Genomic DNA, 26,675 nt, shown 5'->3' on the forward strand with positions numbered 1-26,675 from the left:
TAAACATATCTACTCCCTCAAACATTAGTCAGTTCCTTATTATAAAAACTTTCAAGATCTTTTCTTCTACCTTCAAAAATGTTATTGACATTTAAAGGGTGAAAGTGAAATAGTGATTTAATTTATTGGGTAAAATTCAAATCATTCCTAACGACTTCACGGCTTACTTTCCCTAGCTTTTAAAGACCTGTTTTAAGTTTAAGGGTTTGTGTTCGTGTGTTTGTGTATGTGTGTGTGTGTGTGTGTGTGTGTGTGTGTGTGTATGTGTGTGTATGTATGTGTATATGTGTGTATATATGTGTGGATATGTGTATGTGTGTGTATGTATGTATGTGTGTGTGTATGTATGTATGTGTATGTGTGTATATATGTGTGTGTATGTATGTGTGTTTCTGTGTGTATGTATATGTATGTATGTGTGTATATGTGTGTTTGTGTATGTGTGTATATGTATGTGTATATGTGTGTATATGTATGTGTATATGTGTGTATATGTGTATGGGTATGTTTGTGTGTATGTATGTATATGTGTGTTTCTGTGTGTATGTATATGTGTGTATGTGTGTATATGTGTGTATGTGTATTGTGTGTATGCATGTGTGTATATGGGTATGTGTGTGTATGTTTGTGTATGTGTATGTGTGTGTATGTATGTATGTGTGTGTATGTGTGTATGTATGTGTGTGTATGGGTATGTGTGTGTATGTATGTATGTATGTGTATTTGTGTGTGTGTGTGTGTGTTTGTACATGTGCAGGTGCTCAAGTGGGGGAAATGACAGTATCAGATCCCCTTTTGCTAGAGTTAGAAGGAGTTGAGAGCTCTCTGATATGGGGGCTGAAAACCAAATCCTGGTTCTCTGGGAGAGCAGTGTGTGCTCTTATCTGCTGAGCTGTCTTTCCTGTCCCACTTTATCCAACTTTTGATTTTCCTCCCTGTAATTAACAGCAGATTTTTATCATGTACATTCAATTCTGTTTTCATATAAAAACTACAAAGATACTTTACAAATTAAGCTAGCTTGATTATATTACACAGTTTCAATAACACATGCAACTGACATAAACATGCTTGAGAATTGTTTTACTAGCAGTGTTATTTCTCTCCTCAGTGTGAAAGTGCATACAATGGGAATCTTGCTGTTTCATGGTGCATTGGGTGTTGGTCTGGTGCTAGGTATACAAATGCTAAATTCTAAACACCAAGATCTGGTTGCCTCCACACCCCCTTTGTTATATAAACCCACTCTCCAATTTCAAGTTAATTGGTTGATAAAAGGCTAGAGCCTGTGATTGGACAGTAGAGAGAGAAAGGTGAGACTAGAGGATTGAATGATGGGGTTCAGGAGAGACCACAAAGGAGAAGGAGAAAGAAGACCAAGAGAACAGGAGGTCTCCATTAGTCAGATGGACCGGGAGCGTTTCACCTAGAGAAGTGCTCGCTGAGCTCAGACTGGGGGAGCAAAACAGCTCAGACAGCAAGAGCCTCAACAGAGAACAAGGGAAGTTTTTTTTCCATCCTGTAAGAAGGGCGTGGTAGAAAAGAGGCATTTCCATCCTGGAGGTAGGAGTATGTGGCCCAAGCTACAACCTCATGGTAGACAGGTAACAGAAAGGCCATCGGACAGGGTACAGCTTCCAACAGCACACCCCAGGAACCTACTTCCTCTAGTCCAGTTCTCCATCCTACACTTCCCAGAACCTCGCAGAACAGCTCCGCCAGCTGGAACCTCCTGGGCCAGAGGAAGGTATTTTATATTCAGACCACATCGTGAATAAACGGCTTTTTTTCTAAATTTTTTATTTTACAACTGTAGCCAGAATACAAAATACGAAATAAATACAGGGCCTAGGGGAACAGCAACAACAAAGGCGTCCATTGTTTGAGGACACTCCATGGCATCCCTTTGTATATTTTATGGCAGAAGACAGAGAGACAAAGTAACCCATAAATTGGTTCAGTAAAGATCGTGTAAGTCTCAGATACATAACACTTAACATTTTAATCTCATCCAAACGGCATTACACCATTTTTCCTGGTGCTGGGAAATAGTGAGGAAGCAAGGAGGTAGAGTCCAAGGGTCCCCTTCATGGACACGCCTTTAAGGACCTAACTTCCTGTCTTTGGGCCCTAGCTCCTAAAGGTCCCATCATGTCCTATCGGTGACACAAGACTAGTAACCAGTTAAGACTAGTAGGCCTTAATGTCTTTAGGGACATTTAGAATCATAACACCAATCAATAAAAAAGAAAATTGCCAGTGTTCTAGAACCTTCTCACGCCTAACTCAGAATAGGTCTAGAGGTGACAGTCATGCCAAGCCATATGCTTAACGTTTCTATTCCCAGTAAAAAAAAAAAAAGAGAAAAAAAAAAAACCAAAAAACCCCAACCTAGCTACATTCTTACATTCATTGATAACCAACCTAGGTACATTCTTACATTTGTTGATAACCAACCTGGCTACATTCTTACATTTGTTGATAACCAACCTAGCTACATTCTTACATTTGTTGATAACCAACCTAGCTACATTCTTACATTTGTTGATAGTGCTGGGAATGATTATATACAAATATATTTTGTACCCAGCATTTTGAATGCACAACAAGCCTGTACTCATTATCTCTCAAGCACTGGTTTTTCTACGCCAAGTTTGCTTCCGCTGCACTTGCTTTGGGGAATTTATTTCACGAAAGGGCTAAAGCCTCCGGCATCGACCGGGCTCTGTCCTAAGGAAGAGGCAAAGCCCGGTGGAAAAACCTACTTAGCCTGATTTGCACAGCTCAGCAGATCTCAGCTCCCTTCCTGGCAGAGTGAGAAAGCCCACCCGGGGGATGAATATGCACGGTGTACAGAGCTGGCAACGCGTCCACTTTCAGAGCCAGCTCTGCAGACAGGTTGGCAGGGCTGACAGAAACAGCAGCTGACTTCTGGAAGAGCTCCACCCTGGTCTCAGTGGCTGATCTCATTTGGCTTATGCCCCACCGCCCCCCTTACATCCACTCCTGTCATCAATCCCTAGGCCTAATATTATGGTAATCATCATGCTGATTAAATATGCTTTTAATTCTTTTAGATCCTGAATCTTTTCATTGGAAAACACCACGTGTATACCCCCAAAAGTATGACTATGAATGTTACTGTGAGAGGTATACTTACTCTAACCATGTTTTCTCAGACTGATATATCAAAACATATACTCAGACATGATTGAATAACAGATACCATTTTTCTATTATTTATTCACTTTATATCCCAATCGTAGACCCCTCTCTCCCTTCTCCTAGCTATACCCTCCCACCCTCTTCCTCCACTCCCCCTCCCCTTCTTAGAGAAGGGGAGCCCCATACCCCTCCTGTCCCATCCTACCCTGGCACATCAAGTTGAATCAGGACTAAGCGCATCCTGTCCCACTGAGGCCAGATAAGGCAGCCCAGGTAAGGGAAAGGGATCCAAAGGCAGGCAACAAAGTCTGAGTTGCTAGGGAACCCACACGAAGGCCAAGCCGCACAACAAATAACTATTTAAAAATGATCGTCTGGTTATCAGTTTGAAAGAATTGGCACATTCCTACAATTCTCTTCCCTCCTAAGATTGAATGATGATTTGGGGACTGGGGAGATGGCTCAGGAACTCTAAAAACCCTTACACATGCCAGGTGGATTCGGGAGCCCACTGTAATTCTCCCCACCCGTGGTGGACATAGTGTCTCTCCAGGCCAAGCTGGTGATCAAGATTAGCCACTTCAGAGGGCTCTGGGTTTAACTAAGAGAGCAGCTGAAGGTGTTTCCTGACACCAGCTTTGGACCTCCGCCTGCATAAGGGCAGGCATGCACATATATGTATGCCCCCACACATTTAACATATAAAAACATGCAACTATTCATATATGCATATGGCACACACAACTCATGAAAAATGGAAAAAGAGAATACAGTTTGAGTAAGTGGGTTCTTTTCCGTGCAGAGCAAAGCAAGATGGGAAGATTCTTCATATTTAAAATGTAGAACTTGGTCGCAAATTAGCTCAGAGGGACCCATGTGGTCATAAAGAACACACACTTTAAGATCAGACCTCACCTTAAAGTCCAAGTCTACCACATTTCAGCTGTGTCAGTTTACACAAACTCACACTGTGAGATTTGACAACACTGGTGTGTGCACAAGGAGCTATGTGCTTTCCTTCCAGAAAGCAGTGTTACTTGGTGGAGTTAGTAACTGGCAAAGTCAATGGTCAATCAACTAGGGTCTGTTTTTATTACTATAATCATCTCCTAAAATCCCTTCCCCTCCGTCTTGGTCCTCAAGCAAGATATAACTTAGCCAAAAAGAGGAACATTGCTCATTAGACTAGTCAATGATTTGTAAAGTTTGGTCTTGTGTTTCATCTGAAGTCATACTAGTAAATTGAAAGCACCATTTTATCTCAATGTTTTTAAATGATAATGTTCTCCAGTGAATCCACACCAATCCTGGGCTCCCCGTACTCTAGATGCTTTTTATTTCTTCCTTTAACTGCCTGATCCTGTCTTTCCTTCATTTATGTCTCCTTCATGGATCCCAGGAAGTTAACCACGATTGGTGGAACTCAGTGCCCTAGGCTAAGCAGTGCTGCAACTGGGGTAAACCGGCGCAGCCTCAGACTATCAGCCTGACTTCCGGCTACTGGTCTCATGGCTCTGCTGTGCACATAAGGAAATGGTTAGGATCATTCTCGTACATGGGAGTCTTTGGTTTTTAGTCATGCTATCGGCACTTCAGGGTTTGTGGGGTACCAGGTATCTGTTTGGGGGACTGACAGTTCTTAAATGATAAGGATATCCTCAAGTCAGTCAACACCAAATATAAACACTAAAAATGAAGTAATTACAAGTATGATGATGGGCTATAGAGATGGTCAGTGGATGGAGGTGCTTGACACGCAAGCCTGAGGACCTGAGCTCAGTCAGCATTCATGTAGAAAGCTGGGTACAACAGTATGTGCCAGCAACAGCAACTGAGGAGGCAGCGGTGGGATTCCTAGGTCTTGACGGCTAGCCAGTGCTAGCCAGACTGTCAAGTCCTAGGATCTTTGAGAAATCATATCTCAAAAGAGAAGGTGAAAGGTAATTGAAGAAGATACAAAACATCTATTTCTGGCTTCCGCATGCACACACATACATGAACAAAGACATACATACACACAGATGAGTGTGATAAACAGCTGTGTGAATGCGCATGTATAGGGTAGCACTGTTTGTGAAGGTTCTTGAAACCTTAGGAAGCAGAGCGTCCCCCCACCCCCTCTTAGCTGGAGGCAGTAGATCACCAGGGCCATACCCTTAAAGATTGTATATACTATGAGGTGAACACCCTCCTCCACCGTATACTGCTTTTCCCATGACCTGCCCTGCCTGAGTACAGAGAGCCAAGCATGGGGCTGGACCCCCTGAAACAACGAGCCAGAATAAATACTTCCTTTGCGTTGTTCTCACGGGCATTTTCTCACAGTGACTGATACATCACAAGATGACAAAAAAAAATGTGGAAGGAAGCATCTGGTTTTTCTCAGAAAGCTCAAGGAAAAGAGTCCCACAACTTTGTTCTAGAGAGGGGCAGGAAGCCAGCCAGAGAGAAGGTGACCTGTCCCAGTAGGCTGATACAAAGGATATGTAATAAGAGATGAGATGGAAAGATATCCTAGAACATCATCATAGCAAGAAGTTTAAAATTGGCCCCCAAGGCCAATGGGAGGAGCTTCTACAGCACCTTGCATAGGGAACAAGTCCAAAGGAATTGCTTAGAGACCACTGGTCTAATTACAATGAATGAGTCTGAAAAAAAAAACTCTATGGCTAGATCCATAGAATGAAATGACTGTGAACTCCAAACAGGCTAGCCTCACAGCTGGACTCACAACTGGACTCACAGCTGGACTCAAAGCTGGACTCACAGCTGGACTCACAGCTGCATGCACAGCTGAACTCACAATGGACTCAAAGCTGCCCAGCTGGAGATTTCCATGAATATCTTCTATGCACATCATTTTCCTCATCTACAAAGATCCATTCAATATCTACCGTAATACGACTGCCTTAAGGGTCAAAGGAAGTAACTACTATATCTTAGCAGTAATGTTTATACCACACAGAGCCTAGTGAGTGCTATAAATAACTACTGTTAGAGAAAATTAACTTTAGCTTCATTTTGTGATGGCCAAATGCTTAGGAACACTTGGATCTTTAGATTCATTTGCGGTGTTGTCTTCAGAAAGTCTTGTACATTCCCCTAGGAGTGTAACTGAGCCGGGCACAGGAGGAGGCTCTTGTCCAAGGCTGCACATCAGTGGCTGATGCTCAATCCTTGGATCCACAGAGATGCACATAACTCTCTTATCCAGGAGTCCACATTTTTGGAGGCTTTGTTTTGTACCACCGCTCTTTTTTGTCTGCTAAACAGGCAGTGGCTTGTTTGTAGAATCTGTGATTCTAGCCCTTTGCTTTCTTCATGGATTCTCATGCGTGTGGAAAAATATGTCCAAGCCTTTGATTGTCCTGTCTATAGCAAATTCTCTCTGCTTATTGTATAATTCAATCTTATGCAAGTCTAGTCATTACTTTGAGTCTGATCTGTTCTTCAAACATCCAGGCTTTCTTAATTTGTTTGTTTTCAGCTTATCAGGCCAAGCTAAGTTGTTTGTTTATTTGTTTGTTTATTATTTATTTGGCCAGGTTAAATGGTATGAAGTAGTTTTACCACTAAAACCTAGACTGGGAAGAGCCTCTCCCCTATGATTCCCCTCTGGATCTTGGCTGTGCTTCAAGCACTGGAGAATATGTCTGTCTTGTGATTGTTCTCTTGAAGTAACCGCACTCAAACTTGAGTGCACCTAAGAATCACACAGAGGGGGCAGTTGTGGCGCACGCCTTTAATCCCAGCACTTGGGACGCAAGGCAGGTGGATTTCTGAGTTCAAAGCCAGCCTGGTCTACAGAGTGAGTTCCAGGACAGCCAGGGCTACACAGAGAAACCCTGTCTCGAAAAAAAAAAAAAAATCACACATAGGACTGTTCACAGGGCCGCCTGCGCCCCTCCTCTGGAGTTTGTGGTTGTTTCAGCTCTGGAAAGTCATAGAGAATTGACACTTCTAATCAGTGTCCAGATGCTGACCGAGTCACAGGTCCTGAAATGGCATTTAAGACTTAGAAATGATCACTTTTGTAGAGGAGTTAAATTTCATTCATAAACCTTCTACGTCTCCCGTGAACATCCTTGGTACACGGCTTTGATGCAGCCAATGGCTGAGGGCCCCAGGGCAGCCCCACGGACGGATACGTTAGATGCTTTATTTTCTCAGGCTAGTCCAACTCCGAGAAACTCAACCCTACTCCAAAACCAACTCCATCATTTTTTTTTCCCATTGAAGTGAACTTTGATTGACCCGCACATGTACGCCTTCCAAAGACTATGTCCCGACTCCAAGCCTCCTATTTGGCCATGGCAGCAGCTGCCATTATGGATTCAAGCCAGACAGCGTTCATTTTGTTAAACAGGCGGCACTCAAGAAGGCTGAAGCTAACATTACAGATAAGTAATGCAGCAATTTTGCATCTGTTCTGTGGTCCCATTAATTTCCTTAACTAGAACTAAGCAGAACAGACAAGTAGGCTGGCCCCTTTCCTGCCTTTCACTAATAGTTGTAAACCTGCTGTTGTGGTATAAAAGCCGCTTATAATATCATTAACATCTGTTTAGGCCCTCTTTGAGTCTTGCTGGTGATGCCGTATTATTTTTGCCTTCATGGAAAGTTTCTGTCGTGGTTTGAGATTCTAACTGATCCTTCCTGAGCTCTGAAAGTTCAAGCAGCTTCAAGGACAGGGCGGCTTGGAGAGCTTCCACCTCCAAAATGGTCTGAACATCACTTTCTAAATGGCTGCTAGTGCCCTCCTCCTGGGCAACATGGCTTCTCAGATGCCAACTGGGCTAAAACCCAAAGAGGCAGATGGATTCCGAAGTCCATCCTGAAGCTGAAGGTTCCTACCTCGCAGGAAACTTGTAGGAGGACGTTCAGGGTTGACTGATCCCCCTAGTGGCCACCAAGGTCTTTGCTTCACACTCTGGATGAGCTACACTGGCTTTGTGTCACCTGTCTTGAAGAGGGGACAGAGGGGACATAGGCTTGGCCTGATGTGGACTGACACCTGAGCTGCTTTAGAGAGCAATTCGTCCTGGGGAATCTGGCTGTATGCCAACAGTCATCTGTCCTGCTGTGCTATTTCTGAGCATTTCTTGAATTCTCCCTCATCCCAGACAGAGTTCTAGCATGTGAGGACATGACTATAAAATCGTGATTTTTTTTTTTAGGTGATTTTATTCTAATGAGAGAAATTCTTCAGAACACAGAATAGGGGCTGGGGTGGGGTGCAGATGGGGGAGGCTCCATGGTGAAAAGGACTTGCTTCTTTTCTAGAGGACCCAGCTTTAATTATCAGCACCCACATGAAGACTCACAGTTCCAGGGTATCATGCGACCCTCTTCTGGCTTCCTTGGGTACCAGACATGCATGTGATGCATATGTACAGGCAAAACACCCATATACATTAGATAGATAGATAGATAGATAGATAGATAGATAGATAGATAGATAGACAGAGACATATTATATATATAGTCAGAATTGAAAGTATAGATATAGATATATATACATTATACACACACACACACACACATTAGAATTGAAAGTACACCAGAACGTGAGTCTTGTCAAAACCTGGTCCTTAGGATGAAAGACTCTAAGGTACTGTGTGGCAATTGCATGTAAGCTTCACAACTCAGCTCTACCTGGCTGAACCTTATTCCTTAGCCTTTAGTCGCTCTCATTCAAGAAAACTTGAACTTTTTTTCCTCCTTGTTGTTGTGGGAGAGCTAAAGTGAGAAGCTGGAAAGTTGAGAAATGCTAGCCTGGTAGACAGTAGCTCTGGGGTGTTCTAGAAACACACAAGCCAAACCCGACTGAGAGACCAGAAACTTCCTTGGAAAATAAGGCACGTGAGACAAATTTTGAAGCAGAAGGAGCGATTCCCCAGGAGAACAGTGGGAAGGGATGGGGACCCAGGGAGTAGAGTTTGTAAAGGCTGGGGATACTGAAGGCCTGGGCAAGGACTTGTGGGTGCACCGGGGGACAAGCCAGAGACTGGGATGGGAGAGGACAGTGTGGTCAGTTACTGCAAAGTCTTGTCATTTATCAAGGATTTGGGGAACCAACAAAAAGGCTTCCCATAAGATTTTGGTATATTTGGGTTTGTGTTTTGAAAATGCATGGGGAAGAGATAAGCAAGCCTTGTGAATTGGCAGTACCACTAGAAATGCACCTGAGAGGAGACTGAAGGCTGAGTCCCATGCAGGAAGGCCATTTAGAAGAAAACATTGCTGAGAGAGAGAGAGAGAGAGAGAGAGAGAGAGAGAGAGAGAGAGAGAGAGAGAGAGAGAAGGAATATCAATATGTGGTTTTTAAGCAATTGGCTTAAATTCAGATCCTCAAAACTCCATGTTTTGTCTCCCCCTACCATTTGAAGAATGTGGCCATAGTGTAAAGTTACCACCTTCTTGGTTTGCATCTATATCACATACTAAGTGCCCGTTGTCTTTTCTGCCTACTCGGATGCTAATATAAAATGTCACCCTGTAAGCTATTCTGAATCATGGCTATCCTGAACCCTTCTACCCCATCCCAATGAACGGGATACTTTTCATTTAATGATACGAGGATGAACTAACTGGACAAGTTCTCTCCACTCCTCAACGCAGCGTGTGGATCTGCACCCAAGTCCAGCTTCCTTCTCGGCCAGTGTCTGCTTTCATCTAGACTGAAGTTTCACCTAAAACCTCCCATAAATACCCTGGGCCTCCAGTGATTTTTTTCAAGTGTATTTTCCCAATTGTCACAGAAGGAGATGCATAAATCTAGGCGGCTGGTGCTTGTTCTCATGTGTGGATTATATAGAACACACTGAAGGGCCAGGGTTTTCCCAACAGTATACCCTCCTACCAGAGTGGCCAGCAGAAAACCCAGAAATAAATACTACTAGCTATCATTTAATTAAGTCAGGGTCACTACTCAAATAAATGATTCTATCCAGAATATAATTATTGATGCAGTGTGCAACGTAAATTATAATCTGCTCAATATATTCCCAATTCATTTAGATCAAAGAAAGCTCAGAATGTAGGCTTCTGGGCTTTATTTCACTAAACCATCCCCCAATGCCTCTTCCTGGAGCCCCCAGTAGTTCATGATGACCAACCTATTCACCACAATGTAAGCAGCAGCCTAGAAGAAACCTGGGGATCGTCTCTCAGACCTCTTAGATGTGATGTGGTGGGTCCTAAACTGTGCTGGTCCACCATGAGTCAGGATCCATTATTTTATAACCTAAGACATTGACTGTTGTTCTGCATGCGTTGTTGGGTAGGTGGTCTTTGATTCCCAGTGTGCAGAGCTCCCGAAGTCATGGCTGCACTCCAGAACTCCCAGGCTGTGGCCAAGAATAAAGTAAATGCTGACAAGAGAGAGGGCGTTCCTGCCCACATTTCTCTACTGACCTTGCTTTTTATGTTCACCCTAATTCCTCACTGCGCACACAGATAATTGAATTGTTAACTCAAGCTTTTCTTTTTGTCCTTATTTTAGCATTTCGTATCGTAAACGAACAGCTGCTTACTACAAAAAAAAAAAAAAAAGTGTGGCTCCGTTAATACCTTACTCCACACAGACTGCCTGTAAAAACGGACTATTTTGTTCAAGTAGTTACTGGACCATTTCATTGTATCCTGAGGTGCAGAGACGAAGCAGCTCCTTAACCATTCACAGCTCTCAGGCCAAGGGATGAAACAAATGTCAGGGACGTTAAACATAAGCAAAGAAAATACTTTGGATCCTGAAGCTTCACAACCCTAATGAAGTCGTGACGCCTACCACGTTGAAAGCGGCCAATGACATCTTTCTGACAAACGTTTGGGGAAGAAGAGAAGTGTCTTCCTTCTTAGCGATACTAAATGGCACGCTGAACACAGGGTGCTATGACAGCCTGGTAGAGGCCCCTGAAACATACGAATAGGTTACATTGGCTTTTTCTCCCTATAGCAGGGAGAGCATTAATCAAACTTCTGCTACAGCGCCCCAGGATTGTTCAATGGTACTAAGACGCCGTCAGTGGGATGATATTGAAAGATATTCTAAAATTCCTGGGTTTTGTCTTCAAGATGATCTCTCTCTGAGTTCCAATTAAATAAGCATTACTATTCAGTCCAAACCTGAGCAAATCCAGCTTTCCTATATTGGAAACTAGTATGTTTGTAAAAAAACAAAAAAAAAAAAACAAAAAAAAACCTGGAAGCGGAGAATTTTCTGAGGTATTGAGGGGCATTCTCATTCTGTATTTCCTGCTAAATTCTATGTTTATTACATGGGCATTGATCACATGCTTAGCAAAAATGCTGGCCAGGCACTTGCAGAGGCAGAAGGTGAGAATTCTGTGGCCATCATTAGGCGAGCCACCCACTGGTTAAGCGTAAGTGTTCCGGTCGGCACTCAGGACAACTTCATCCCTGAGTTAGAAAGTAAAACTCCATCAAGGAAAGGCTACTTCCCAACATCACCATTTTCTGAGCCATAGCATTGCAGGGGTTAAAGTTGTGAATTTCCTGCTTTGTGGGAGATTATATGCATTATTTTTTTTTCTTTTTCCAATGAAACCAATTATGGTTCCTTGGCATTGATTGCAGACGAGCAAGAGAGTTCCGGAGCGATTATTTACACGGTGGAGCTGAAGCGCTATGGGGGGCCCCTTGGCATCACAATTTCTGGAACTGAAGAGCCGTTTGATCCTATTATCATCTCGAGCCTCACTAAAGGGGGATTAGCTGAAAGGTAAGAATAGAAGAGGCCGCTGTAAATTACCTGTGTCTGAGGGCTCTGCTCCCCACACACCCATGTGAACCACCATGCTCCCTTCCCCTAGCTGTGTATCTGTTGACTTTTAAATCTGCACAGAGGATTGATTTTAAAGCTTGGGAACTCTCAGGCAGAACTCAGACTTGATGTTGAAGGGCGTCGCACAGGCAGGAAGAGATGCCACGGCTTAGCATGGATATTACTCTCTCAGAAGAGAAATGTGTTAGGAGAGCCCGATCGCCAACAGGTAGATTTACACTGTGTCCATTTTGAGGAGAGGGCGCGGGCGTTGAGGGAGGTTAAAAGGCTTGTCCAAATCAATGCTGCAAACGTTTGCTGAGCTTTTCTGTTGCCTGACAGGTATTGTAGTAAGCTTCTATGTATTTGAGAGGATAATAAAGGCTTGGTCCTCGGAGGCTGCAGTTAACAGGATGTAGTGACCTCTCAATAGTATCTCCTTGTGCGTGTCCATTTGTTCTTTGGCAGTGATGCACACAGGCGCCTGCTCTCTGCCCTCTGCTGAACAGCCCCCCCCCCTTTTTTTTTCTGAGACATGTTGCTTGGGCACACAACAGACTCTCTAACTAGATCTATTTTCCAGTGACTTAGCTCAAGAATGCTCAGGCGTGTCATTGAGGCTGACACTTGGTGACAGTAGTTGCAAGATGGAGATGTAGCTCGGCAACATTTTTTTTTTTTCAGAACTGCAAGGTACCTGGCTTAGAAATCAGCTCACTTGACAGCTCTGTCTGTCAGACGACGGGGCTGAGGCGGCTCAGCCAGGGCCACTCTGCTAGAATCTAATATTCTGATTTTAGCTGAGACGCTTGGGACAGGGCATCCTTCTGTCCTAGTTATCACTGAGAGACAACAAAGGAGTCTGCAAAGTGGTTCATTACGGCTGGATCTTACAAGCTCCATCATTCGTGAACTAGTACTCTTTGAGGCAGAAGAGATATTTTTCAGAGAAAATTTCTGTAATTTAAATGCATTGGTAAATAGGTTAAGCATCCCTTCCTTACCAGTGTACACTCTAGCACCTCTGCCAGCTAGGTATTTCTGTCCAACATAGCTGCCACAGCCCTAGAACAAGCTCTGTCCCTAACAACCCCGTAAACAGGGTTAATTCCTTCAGGATCTGAATTTAAGGTGATCCACTCCGGCCAAGGCTTGACCTTCTTGCTTCAGCTCAGTATCTTTGTCTTGGGATGAAAAGCTCAGCCATTGTCTTGCCCATCATCCATAGCACCTCCTGTCCTTTCTGATGTTCCCCAACAATGGCAGGGAAAGTCAACATCAGCACTGAATATCCCAGTGTAGTCATTCAGATTGGATGAGGATATAAAGGCTGAGAAGGTTAAAGATGCTGTTTATCAGGGTATTAATCAGTAAATGCATGCCGTATTTAAGGCTAGGGAGATTGATCCAGTGGTAAAGTGCCTGTCTGTCGCACAAGCATAAAGACCTGAGCACATCCCAGGCACCACATAAAAATCAGGTGCATAAGGAAACACCTGCCACCACAGCGCTGGGCACTCGGACAAGAGGACGCCCCCAAGAGCTCAGTGGCCAGCAGCTTAGCCAAAGAAATGGGCTCCAGATTCAATGATAAACCATGCCTTCAAAAGTAATCAATAGGTAGAGAGGTAGGTAGGTCAATGAAAAGATGAAAAGATAAATATATAGATTAGATAGATAGATAGATAGATAGATAGATAGATAGATAGATAGATAGATAGATTAGAGATATGATAGACAGATAGACTGACTGACAGATATGGTAGAGGATGATTGAGAGAGACCCAGTGTTGACTTCTGATATCAACATGCCCTACACACATGTATATGCATAGACACAGGCATATATATTTACACACCACATACACAAAATTAATAGATGGAGTGACATGCTTTCTTTACCCACATGTCAGTCCCTGTCTTACATGTGTTCCCATCTCATCCTCGGGGCTACCCCGTGCGATGATTACCCCCATCCTATTAGTGAGGAACTGATATCCAGAGAGGTTGAAATAAGGGAGCCATGTCACACAGCTGACCTGGTGGCTGACAGAGATGGTCTTAAACTTAGCACCAAATAACCCTTCTGTCCAGCCTTTTTCAAATCTTAGAGCCAGACCAGGGCTTCTGCTGTGCCTGTCTAGTCTATGTCTCAACCTCTTGAATCTGTCTTATGGCGAACTGAGCACCATTTTTTGTATTAGACATTTTCCATCTGTGGATTCAAGAAGGTTCCCTGCTATACATGGCCATTGTGTTGTTTGACCTAGTTCATTTCCTGGGGACCTGTAAGGCATTTTGACCAATGACTCAGCTTTCTTGAAGTTTAATACACACACACACATATGTGTATCCAGGTTCACTCTCAAAACTAATTAAAATGCTTTTTCTAATTTTATTGAAAACTAAAAAGTAATTCACCATAGATGCAGGTTACAACATTTGCCAACAGAAATCTAGAAGTGGATTTTAGAAACCTACCAAGTCTCTTATATTAATATGCAGGTATATTGATAGACTTACCCTAAGAAACCTGCAGGGATTGTATCTACCTCCCCTCCCCTGTCTGGTGTGTCTACCTCTCCTCCCCTCCCCTCCCCTGTCTGGTGTGTCTACCTCCTCTGCCACTGTCTGGTATTCCAGGACTGGCGCGATCCACATTGGAGATCGAATCCTAGCCATCAATAGCAGCAGCTTGAAGGGGAAGCCTCTGAGTGAAGCCATCCACTTGCTCCAGATGGCAGGAGAGACTGTCACCCTGAAAATTAAGAAACAGACAGATGGTGAGTGTGGCGAGAGTCCCAGTTAAGGGTTTCCAGCATGTTTCCTCCCCTAAAAGAGTGTGCGGTGTCCCTGTGCGTTTCTAGGGAAGTGGCTCTCAAGCTGTTGTATCCGAGGATCTTTTCTTGTGAATTTACACTGATGTGTGCCCTGTTTCCCTGTCTGTAAAGCCCAATCCGCATCAAGTCCCAAGAAGTTCCCCATCCCCGGCCACTCGGGTGACCTAGGAGATGGTGAGGAGGACCCCTCCCCAATACAGAAACCTGGCAAGCTCTCCGATGCGTACCCCTCCACGGTGCCCAGCGTGGACAGTGCTGTGGACTCCTGGGATGGGTCTGGAATAGATGCCAGCTATGGGAGTCAAGGTATGGAAGAGTCTGTTCCGTGTGCAGAATGTCTTTTCGTAACCCATGCTGACCCAATGTGTCTACCGTGAACAACCTGAGCCTTCCCACCTGCCACCCTAGACTTCCCTCCTCCTTGTAAGCCGTGGGCATTTATCATACACTGATAGGATGCTGATGGCCATGTGTTCAATGCAGAAAGCTTAGGGAGATATGAAACAGACTGCACAGCAAAGCAGTTTCATAGAGACTGTAGTGTTGTATTTCTTAGCAAGCATTCCACAAAGATGGGCAGGGGGTTGTCTGAAGCTGTTAACAAGAGAGTCACCAATGACTGGCATGACCCCCCATTGGTTCTTGGCTATGCCTGGCTTGAATAGGAACTTAAGTTTACCTTAGTACTCATTGTTACGCAGTTATAGTTGTATGACATGGGAAGGTGTAGCATAGATGTGTCGTCCCAGACATGGCATTTAGAGAGCAGGTTGGAGTGAGGGTTATTTAGTAACTTAGTGTCTTAGTTAGGGTTTTACCGCTGTGAACAGGCACCATGACCAAGGCAAGTCTTATAAGGACAACATTTAATTGGGGCTGGCTTACAGGTTCAGAGGTTCAGTCCATGATCATCAAGGCAGGAGCATGGCAGCATCCGGGCAGGCATGGCGCAGGAGGAGCTGTGAGTTCTACATCTTCATTGGAAGACTGCTAGTGGAAGACTGACTTCCAGGTAGCTAGGATGAGGGTCTTAAGCCCACGCCCACAGTGACACGACCACACCTATTCCAACAAGGCCATACCTACTCCAACAAGGCCATACCTACTTAGAGTGCCACTCCCTGGGCCAAGCATATACAAACCATCACACTTCGTTAACCACCCATTAGGAGCGTGCACATTTAGCTGTCTCTCATCCTGGCTTTCATATTTCTTTTTGCTCACCCTGCCTCTGTCGTGTCATACTCTGGTAAGTTCTAGCTAGGTGGGGAAAGAAAAAAATCAAAAGGACATACCAACTTCTCAAGCTATTACAGAGTCATGGTGTTGGAATTTGACGGAGGAAATATGTTGAAGGTCTCATGTGAAGCTAACGATTGATTACATTGGATGTGCTTGTTGGGTGTTGGGTGTGTGCACAGAGATGCAGGAGACCAGAGGTGTCAGGTCTCCAGGAGCTGGAGTAGCAGGCAGCTGTGAGGCACCTGATGAGAGTACTGGGAACCAAGCCTAGCTCCTCTGCTGAGCCAGCTCTCCAGTCCCCCTTCCCCCCCCCCCCCCCCCCACACACACACAGATAACTCAACCCTTCATTATCTGGCAAGTCTTCCAAGTTGTAATACCATGTGACAAGTTAGCCACACCACCCAGTGTCACATTTTCATTGCCTGAAAATTACTGGGCATAAGGGATGTCAGATAAAGGAACCTACTCAAAATTCATCCAAGTAATTTATTAATGTGTGTTTATTTATTAACAGATCATATAATATTATAACAATGTTATTTATTAATATAAATTATATAATAATATTTATTAATGCATGTGTTGATTTATTCATTTTTTACTAATGGGGAAACATTTTTACATAAATTGTTGTGAGAAAACGATTGATATTGATGAGTTCCGCCCCATAAGGTGTTAAGAACTGAGCTATTCCAGCCTTTTGCACCATAAGACTGGGACTATGATTGGCCCATGAAATATACGGTTTGACCTTCCTTAGTAAAAAAAAAATGCTTATGAAGCATTTCAAAAACTTGAATAACAGTTATAGTGCTAACTTTAACATTGACACATCAAAGTCTTTATAGGCCTGAAGAAACTAAGATAGTTAGAGATCATACAGAGACAAAGTGTGGAGCAGAAACGGAAGGAAAGGCCATCCAGTGACTGTCCCACCTGGGGATCCATCCCATATACAGTTCCCAAACCCAGACACTATTGTGGATGCCAACAAGTGCTTGCTGACAGGACCCTGATATAGCTGTCTCCTGAGAGGCTCTGCCAATGTGTGACTAATGCAGAAGTGGATGCTCACAGTCATCCATTGGACTGAGCAAAGGGTCCCCAATGAAAGAGCTAGAGAAAGGACCCAAGGAGCTGAAGGGGTTTGCAGCCCCACAGGAGGAACAACAATATGAACTAACCAGTACCCCCAGAGCTCCCAGGGACTAAACCACCAACCAAAGAATGCACATGGAGGGACTCAAGGCTCCAGCCGCATATGTAGCAGAGAATGGCTTTGTGGGATATCAATGAGAGAGAGGCCCTTGCTCCTATGGAGGCTCGATGCCACAGTGTAGGGGAATGCCAGGGCCAAGAAATGGGAGTGGATCAGTTAGTGAGCAGAGGGAAGGGGGATTGAATAGAGGGGTTTGGGGAAGGGAAATGAGGAAAGGGGTTAAAATTTGAAGTGTAAATAAAATATCTAAAAAAAAGTAGTTTGAGCCGGGCGTGGTGGCGCACACCTTTAATCCCAGCACTTGGCAGGCAGAGGCAGGCAGCTTTCTGATTTTGAGGCCAGCCTGATCTACAGAGTGAGTTCCAGGACAGCCAGGGCTACACAGAGAAACCCTGTCTCAGAAAAAAAAAGTAGTTTAAAGATACAATAATGCCTTATATGAGTAGACAGCTTAGGAATTTACTAAACATGTTCACATGACAACTCTCATGTGATTCCCATAAGGAAGCTTCAAGTTGAAGCTCACTGTTGGTCATGGGTGTTAGTCTGAGGGAAGGATCCAAAAGCGAGCTAGTCGGACATCCACTGTGGTCGCTGAGGCTGTGTCTAGCAGTGCTGTGTGTGGGCATGTTGTGTGTCCTTGAAGACCAACCTGACAGGCTCTCTCTTTCTCTCTGCCAGCCCTCCCTCTCCAGCAGCTCTGACAGCTCGGTAGTCCTGACTGTGGAGCTGAAATCTGCCCTGCCCTTGGCTTCTGTCTGTCATTCCTAGCTACACCCCCCAAGGTGAATTAGAACTGGCTGATGCCGGGGGTGTTATCGCTTCTCTTTTTAAGTCTGTCCTTCTTCAAGCAAAATAGCCTGATTCCTTTGACTGCACACACACACACACATACACACACACACACACACACACACACACCACCTAACCTATTTTTGAGCCTCTTCATTGGCTTATGGCTCTCTCTTCTCAATGCGTCCAAGTTTAACTCTTTGCTTACTCAAGGACAGCCTCAGAAAGCGGTCCTCAGCTGCTTGGTGGCTCAGAGCATGGCAACCCTGCCCTGTCCTCATGAAGACAGCAGTTCCTGCCAGGGTCACCCACTGCAGCATAGGGGTTTTAGACTGCACATCATATTCTTTGTTCGTTTTGAGCTTGCCGTTCATCCAAGTCTCTGAGTCTTGGTTTCTTTCACTTTCTTACGGCATTCGATAAAAACCAGGTGTATTTAGCGTTGGACTGTTTGCAATTGACCTTTTTGTAACCGACCTTTTACACGTAAAGCACAAAAGCAGTTATTTCCCTCTTATTAATAGCTGTCATGTTCTGACCTGTAGGGAGTCTTTCTACCTTGTGCCTCCAGCCTCTCATCAGACTCCCTTCTATCCCAGGAAGACCTCACTCACTCTGCCTCCTTTAAGCCTGTAGCTGCCCCAGTGTCGCTGAAGCCCCGTGATGCAAAAGAATCCACGACTTGAGGAACCACGTTCGATTTTTGTTCTCTGCGACCTCACTAAAGTGTCCCAGTGACTCATTCAACCCATTTTTAAGGTTCACCATAATTCAACAGGATGAGGTCTCTGTTCTGGGAGAAGGGCTCTACACTACACAAGTAATCTACTACCAACAACAATAAACATTGCTTAATGGAAAAGGAAATGGGATGGAATGGCCAGAGATGGTGAGGGCACCAGGAGGGTGTACAGGAAGTGCTATGGTGGCGGAACCTTGATGTGACTTAGTGGCACAGAAGGTGGATTTCTCCGAGTCATCTCGGGCGACTTCCTCCTCTCCCATTCTCTGATGCTCCAAGCCAGTCTCCTTTATCCAGAGCTGAATCTCTGGGCCCTTGGGTCTTAATTATTCCTTCTTCTAAGTGATGAAACCCTGAAGGCTGTACTTGGATATAGCAAAAGTCAATAGAAAAGGAGACAACAAAACTGTCACTTCCTGGACCCTCAGGGAAATTGATGCTCTCAGGGTCTCTGTAATCCTTGACTCTCAACTCAGGTAGCAACATTTCTGTCTGATTGTTTAAGGTCACTTTTACCGTGTGTGTTCTCTCTAGAAGTAGCCTTTTTAAGTTCAGGTTTAAATACATTTGCATATAATTAACTAATCTCTGGATTAATTCTTTTATTTTTTTTCTTCAGTTTCTAAACATGTTCCCAATATATGTTCTTTAATACATTTGTGTTTCTAACTCTTCTATGATTAGATTATTAGTGGTTTGGTTTAATTTTTCCTCAGAAATTATCAGTTGTGTTTATTTGTTAGTCACACTCTGGGTCTTTAACATAAAATGTGGCCTTTGGTTCAACTGTTTTATATAATCCCTTGGATTTTGTTCCTCTTCTGGCTTGACTTGGGAAACGTAGTGCCACGTTTCCTGGTGGTATTTATACAGGCAGGAAAAGTCAGTAACTGACGCCAAGGTGTACAGTCAGAGCGCACTTTTCTGAAGACTTAAAGAATACAAACTCCTAGGCTGTGTGCATGAGCTCACCCATCCTCCCGGGCCGGCATTTCCAATCTTCTTCTGCTTATGCTCGGATCTCACGTGCTCCACGTCCTCTTAGAACCTGTCCAGTTTCCACTGAGTTCTGGCATTTCCTCTTTGATCTCTAGTTTTACAGAAGATGACTTTGCTCTGTATATATATATATATTTTTTTTTTAATTTTTTGATGTTCTATTCGGTCACCTTCAGAATTTGTTCCATGGGAGGATTTTTTGTCCTACTTTGTTTCCTTCCCTCCCTCCCTCCCTCTCTCCCTCTCTTGTTTCCTCCTCCACTTCCTTCCCCCAGCTATTCTTTTGATATAAGCTTTACATACAGCTTATTACCATCCTTTACAAATTGTCACTCGTCACCACATTGAGTGAATCATGACCTGAGGGTTTGCTGGAGCTCTGGGTGAGCTGCAAGTTCCTGTTGTGTTCTAGGCTAGCTCCCCATTAGCTGCTCCACGCGGATATCGAGGGTAAGGGGTAGGTGAAGAGGATAAGGCTTCCATAGCTGATGGAGAGCAGAGGCCACAGAGCTCACCAGCAGAACAGGATGCTCATCTGTATAAGCCCTCTCTCAGTCCACCTGACTTCCCCCTGGTGATTGGCATTATTCAGGATGTTTGCTGCCACCAGCCCCATTCAGTGCATCCTTAAGTTCTATGGCAACCATGGCTACTTTACCTCTGCTTTGGCTAAGTGGGTCTCTGCAAGTCTCTGGTCACTTATCAACACACACATACACACTGCCCAATTCTTATATGACTCTCACTGAATTTGCCAATTTTCCTCACATACTTTGGCTTGAGATTATGGACCTGTTACAGCTATATTGGAGGTGAGATTGGATTTGGCAATGTGCCCTCCCCTTCAGTTTCTAAAACAGGAACAGCCTTCCTCGCTCTGCCATTTTTTAAGCAGTGTCCATTCAGACCCATAAGTCATTTATTGGCAAGAACAATTACAAATAACTGCACAAGCACGTGATTTGACTTTTCTATTCTTAAGAAAATAGTGTTTTTGAAAAACAAATCTGGCCAAGATTATCTGGCTCGCCTTCTTATACTAAAATTGGTTTTCAAAATTACAAGTAACAGCAAGACAGACAGCCCCCAAATTATAGATTCTGGGAGGATATTCCCAAAAAGTGTTTTCAAACGTTCTATGTTGGAGCCAGTGTTGTTTTGTTTTTTTCCCCACGTGAAGACTGGGCAGAAATAAAAGGCTATTGTTATGTTTCATAAAAAGAAAAAAGAAAGAAAGAAAAGAAAAGAAAAGAAAAGAGAATCAGTTTTGTTTGGTAGAGGTATGGTATGGTGCGGTGGGAGGGTATGCCTCTGCTGGCCCATGCTGAGGCATCCCTTCCCACTCTGAGGTATCAGCCACAGGATAGTATAGTATAGAATAGAGTTTTTTCAGGGCATGGAGGGGGGGAGGGGGAGAGAGGAAGAGAGGGAGAGAGGAGTGACAGCCATGAACACATGGAGAGAGGGGTAAGGGGAATGATGGGGAGAGAAGGGGCAGAGAAGGAAGAGGGTAAGAGATAAGAAAACAAGATAGGGGGCAAGCAGCCCCTTTTATAGTGAGTCAGGCACACCTGGCTGTTGCCAGGTAACTCTGGAGCAGAGCCTACAAGGAGTGCTAACCGCTATAAATGGGAAGAAAATACTAAAAGCAAATGTGACTGTGTTGGGGTGTCAAGACTTTACAAATACCTCAGAGTTACTATCCCTTAAAAAAATAATCACCATGCCAAGGCGATTTAGAAGCACCTGCATTTGTGAAACTTTATCTTCCACTCTGCAAATAAATAAAATGCAACTGTGCTCATCAGAAAGAACCAAGACGGAGTTTTAAACCCTCGTTATGACACAAAATATAAACCTTAAAGTTAAAGCCAAGATGCAGAAAACCAAGATGCAGAACAAATAAAGGAGAGGAATAAAGGTTTCCAGTTCTAAATCAAAGCAATGATTACATGCAATATATAGATTTAGATATAGATATAGATATAGATATAGATATAGATATAGATATAGATATAGATATAGATATAGATATAGATATAGATATAGACATAACAATTCTTTTTATTCACATTTTCACTTGAAATGCACTTTACGGAAGCTGTGGGGATGCCTCTGTTAGTAATGTACCTACCACACTGGCATAAGGAGCTGAGTTAGGCTCTCCACCTGCATTCAAACAAACGCAACAGTCAGGGGCACCCCAGCACTGGAGAGCACAAGACAGAGGGAAGTCCTAGGACTTGCTACCGAGTTAGTTACCAGTTAACAAGCTCCAGGTTTAGTGAGAGGCCCCGCCTCAAAAAAAAAAAAAATAGGTAGAAAGCATTTGAGAAAAACACCATATATAAATTCCCGGCACACACAGACATGCACATGAGTGTGCAAGCCCACATACACACCCAACACACATATATACAAACACATGAGCTCATACAAAGTAGCATTTTAATTTTGTGTTCTCACACAGCCGTGCAACAAAAGCAAGATTGAATTGTATTTTCGCGATTATTTTTGAGACACATGAGGCATTGCTACAGTTTCAGTTTGACCCCAGGGTAAATGATTGATCTTCAGGGTTTTATCTTCTCACCTCTAAAACTAAGCTTGCTCTTAGCGGCCTAATTTTCTCCACTTGAAATCACGGTATCGGCGTGTGCCTGTAGCAGTTGGAGATTGAGTTGGGCTACTTATAAATGAAGACCAAAATGATTGCATTTAACTAAGGTGGAGGTGTATTGTCTCACAGGGTAACCCAGAGCCTGGTAGAGGCAGGGGGCGTCTTAGTGGCATCAGGGCCCACGCATCTTACTGCTCCTCTGGGTTAGCCTCCCTGCTGTCTTCCCGTCACCACAGCCTTTGTCACACAGCCTCTGTCAAGTCTGGAACACCTCGCCCACATTCTCACTTAACTCTTTCTCTGTGTGTCTAATGTCATAGTTCTGTCAGTGCTGTTTAAAAGAACCAATATAGTTCTAGAGTCTTAATAAAAAACAACCAGCTCAAATGCTCTCTTGCTGGTTCTTTAATGTTACAAGTTAAAGTCAAAGGCCTTCAATTTCCAACACAGCATCCTTTATACCTGGGTTTCTCTATAGCACACTTTACTCCTTTATGTACCAGACTCTACATTATTCTCTAAGCAAGTTTTGGTCCTTACTATAATATCTTGAAAATGATTGTTGCTTTGCATATGTTAATCCACCTTGCGTGCATATGTGAGTATGAATGTGTGTGTGTGTGCATGTGTGTGTGTACACATGTCTGTCTGTGTGTGTATGTGTGTGCATGTGTGTAATGTGCATGTGTGTGTGTTTCTGTGTGTGTGCATTTGTATGTGTGTACTTGTGTATGTGTGTGCATATATGTGTCTGTATATATATGTCTGTCTGTGTGTATATGCATGTATATGTGTATGTCTGTGTATGTATGTATGTATGTGTGTGTGTGTGATGTGCACATGCATGTTCATGCTCCTGCAAAGGTATCTGTACATGCTAGAGGAACTAGGTCTAACCCCCAGACAGAATCAGGGAACTTTTTCCTCCTCTTAAACCAAGTCATTCTAACAGTCACATGGTTTCAATGTTAAAGATGTAGGCCTATTAAAACTGCTATATCACTCTACAGTGTTTAGGGATCTGAGCTCCTAAATATTTCTGCTACATTTTTGTTTAGCACATTTATCCTTGAGGTCATTGCTTGGTCCAGTTACCAGTGGACCAGCTGTTTTGCTTACCACACAGCCCAGCAGCAGAAGATGCAGAGATTGTCCCAGCCTAGCCAGTCAACTGACTGATGTTCCTCCTGCAGGAACACATGTAGGTAGTCAGAGAGACCAGTGTCTCCCTGGGAGCAGAGAGAATGTCGTTGATGGATTTGGGGGTAGAGAATATTCCTTATTACGACTACATCTTCTCCCTTCCTCTTTCCAGCTTGGTCAACACTGTCTCCACAGCACTTAGCTCTAATGAATGCTGACATCCAAACTTCAGATCTTTATTTGGCTGTCATTGGCCACCTTTTATGACCCAGGTTCTAGCCCCAAATGGTGAAAATAGGGGTCCAGTGCTGTTTGTTATGTTGAATTCCTTTAATACAGTAAGACACACATCTGGTATTAAGCTGTTTGTATATGGGGGTGGTATACACAGCCTGAGGAAATGGACTAAAAAAATCTATGATAATTATGATCTAAGCTGTGGACTCAGACTTATACATAGGTCCTTGATTTCTCAATTGAACCCCAAAAGTATACTGAAAAGCTACATACCCCATCACATATTTGAAGCTATGTTCTAAGTGTTTTCCTTGAAATAATTTCAAAGAATGAAATTTATACCTTGTTGTGAATAGCCTTTAAATCTATTACTGTCAAAATCTTGGTGCTGTAGTATTAGCTCATATTCAAGGGTGATGTCTGTTACATAGCCTGATTGTTCCCTAATCCCCCACTGCCTCTCCATTCAAACTTATCAGGCTTAACTCCCTGTCCTAAAAGTCAGTCTCTGTTTGCAATCCAGATAAACACAGCTTGCTCAAACCACCTCATGCTGACATCTTCCTTACTTCTGACTTTCAGAGAGAGAGAGAGAGAGAGAGAGAGAGAGAGAGAGAGAGGAAACATGGAGGTTTCCTCTTGCTCTGAGTCTGCCTTGTTCAACGATGACCCAGTCTTGGAGTGCCCTTCTCATAGGAGCTAGGCTTTCTCAGCTTAGCCCTGGATTTGGTGGCTGGGGGTTCTTGTCCTCCAGGCCAAGCACCCTCTAGGGTTTAAACTGGATGAGAAATGAGTCTTCTCATTAAAAGATGATGAAATAGTTAGGAAAGGAGAGATGAGAAGTGAGAACTGGTAGCTCCAGAGCCCTGACCTGTGACAGCCAAGGCAGTTTGGGGAAGACAGAGGTGTGTATATGGTACTGACTATGAATTGAAGGCTTAGGTACCGGAAACCACTCTTCAAAGCCTTTAGCATCATCTTTTAATTGCAAATAATTAGGACCAAAGCTGTCTGTGAAGAAAGCTCTCAGAGCAGTGACACAGGAAAGGTCCCACTGTGTGCTCTCAGAGCAGTGACACAGGAAAGGCCCCACTGTGTGCTCTCAGAGCAGTGACACAGGAAAGGTCTCACTGTGTGATCTCAGAGCAGTGACACAGGAAAGGTCCCACTGTGTACTCTCAGAGCAGTGACACAGGAAAGGTCCCACTGTGTGCTCTCAGAGCAGTGACACAGGAAAGGTCCCACTGTGTGCTCTCAGAGCAGTGACACAGAAAAGGTCCCACTGTGTACTCTCAGAGCAGTTACAAGGAAAGTCCCACTGTGTGCTCTCAGAGCAGTGACACAGGAAAGGTCAGTTACAAGGAAAGGTCCCACTGTGTGCTCTCAGAGCAGTGACACAGGAAAGGTCCCACTGTGTGCTCTCAGAGAAGTGACACAGGAAAGGTCCCACTGTGTGCTCTCAGAGNAGTGACACAGGAAAGGTCCCACTGTGTGCTCTCAGAGAAGTGACACAGGAAAGGTCCCACTGTGTGCTCTCAGAGCAGTTACAAGGAAAGTCCCACTGTGTGCTCTCAGAGCAGTGATGCAGCAAAGGTCCCACTATGTGCTTGTTATTGTTCCTGCTGTCACTCTGTCACCCGACTCTCTGCTGGACAGTAATGTCAAATCTCAATAGACGAGTAATCCTCAGACCCAGCTCTAACGCCTTGCTTCTGTTTCAGGCTCGACTTTTCAGACTTCAGGATACAATTACAACACCTATGATTGGAGGAGTCCAAAGCAAAGAACCAGCCTGTCCCCAGTCCCCAAGCCTCGAAGCCAGACGTACCCAGATGTGGGCCTGAGTAATGAAGACTGGGATCGATCCACAGCCAGTGGGTACGATTGCATCCCCACTGCTGCCCAGTCTAGGGTGACTGCTGCCTGGTCTAGGGTCTCAGGGGGAGGAGTCACACTTCTCTACACCTGGCGGCAGCTCTTGTTAGCATTGACTTTGTGAAGTGATCCACTTTGATTGTCCACATCAGCCACATAGAAGGGTCTCCAAAATGCAGGCTGCCCAGGGATAGCTGGGTAACACCAGGCAACAGAACAGTTCCCTAGAGTAGCACTGGGGGAAAGTCATGTCTTTTCTGTCTCTGAACAGAGCCCAGGCTGACCGGAAACAATTCCATTTGACAGACTCCTAAGTGTTGGGATTACAGGTATCTGCCTCCAGTCCCAGACAAGAGAACCATACAGTGCACGAGTACTTGTGTGTGTGTGTGTGTGTCTGTGTGTGTGTGTGTCTGTGTGTGTGTGTGTGTCTGTGTGTCTGTGTCTGTGTGTCTGTGTCTGAACACATGCACATGCGTACATGCATTCCTGTCTGTCCGTCCGTCTTCCTTAACCTAGACTGTGTTTCTTACTGGCAGCTTTGTAGGGGCTTCTGACGGTGCAGATGCTGAACAAGAGGAAAACTTCTGGTCTCAAGCATTGGAGGACCTGGAGACCTGCGGCCAGTCGGGGATCCTGAGAGAGCTTGAGGTAGCCTTGGTCCCGCTGTTTATCTTGACTGTCCCCGACATTTCCTTTGTTTTGGTCCTTTTACGTTTGCTTTGATCACAGCAGTTCATTTAAAAAGCTTTAACCCCTTTCCACAGGAGAAAGCTGACAGGCGTGTGTCATTGAGAAACATGACCCTCTTGGTAGCTACCTTTTCTGTTTCTACTTTTGCTTGTGAAGCCGCCTTCCCTGCCCTTGCCTTCCGGACAGCAGTTTGATTTTATCCAATGCAGTTCTTACTGACTTGTGGCTTCTGCCATTGCTCCCTTGCTAACCCTGACTGTACCTGTTTCCCACCAAATCGCTAAGGAGCTAGCCCAGTCCCCCAACAGTGGTGCACTTCA

General features: G+C 44.2%; 1 protein-coding gene across 9 annotated transcripts in view; it reads left to right on the forward strand.

Annotated features, from left to right (window-relative positions):
* Grip1 (glutamate receptor interacting protein 1) overlaps positions 1-26,675 on the forward strand; it is a 622,013-nt gene that overhangs the window by 568,925 nt on the left and 26,413 nt on the right. For 5 of the 9 annotated variants that reach the window (XM_029482638.1, XM_029482635.1, XM_029482637.1 and 2 more), the window contains 6 exons: positions 11,764-11,908; positions 14,594-14,733; positions 14,902-15,096; positions 25,509-25,665; positions 26,202-26,313; positions 26,430-26,474. In XM_029482638.1, the coding sequence (XP_029338498.1) occupies positions 11,764-11,908; positions 14,594-14,733; positions 14,902-15,096; positions 25,509-25,665; positions 26,202-26,313; positions 26,430-26,474 (794 nt within the window). The remainder of the gene's footprint in view (positions 1-11,763; positions 11,909-14,593; positions 14,734-14,901; positions 15,097-25,508; positions 25,666-26,201; positions 26,314-26,429; positions 26,475-26,675) is intronic. The other 4 variants (XM_021175316.2, XM_021175313.1, XM_029482634.1 and 1 more) reach the window with 2 other exon arrangements.

This window comes from Mus caroli, chromosome 10, assembly GCF_900094665.2.
Source record: "Mus caroli chromosome 10, CAROLI_EIJ_v1.1, whole genome shotgun sequence".
Lineage (NCBI taxonomy): Eukaryota > Metazoa > Chordata > Mammalia > Rodentia > Muridae > Mus > Mus caroli.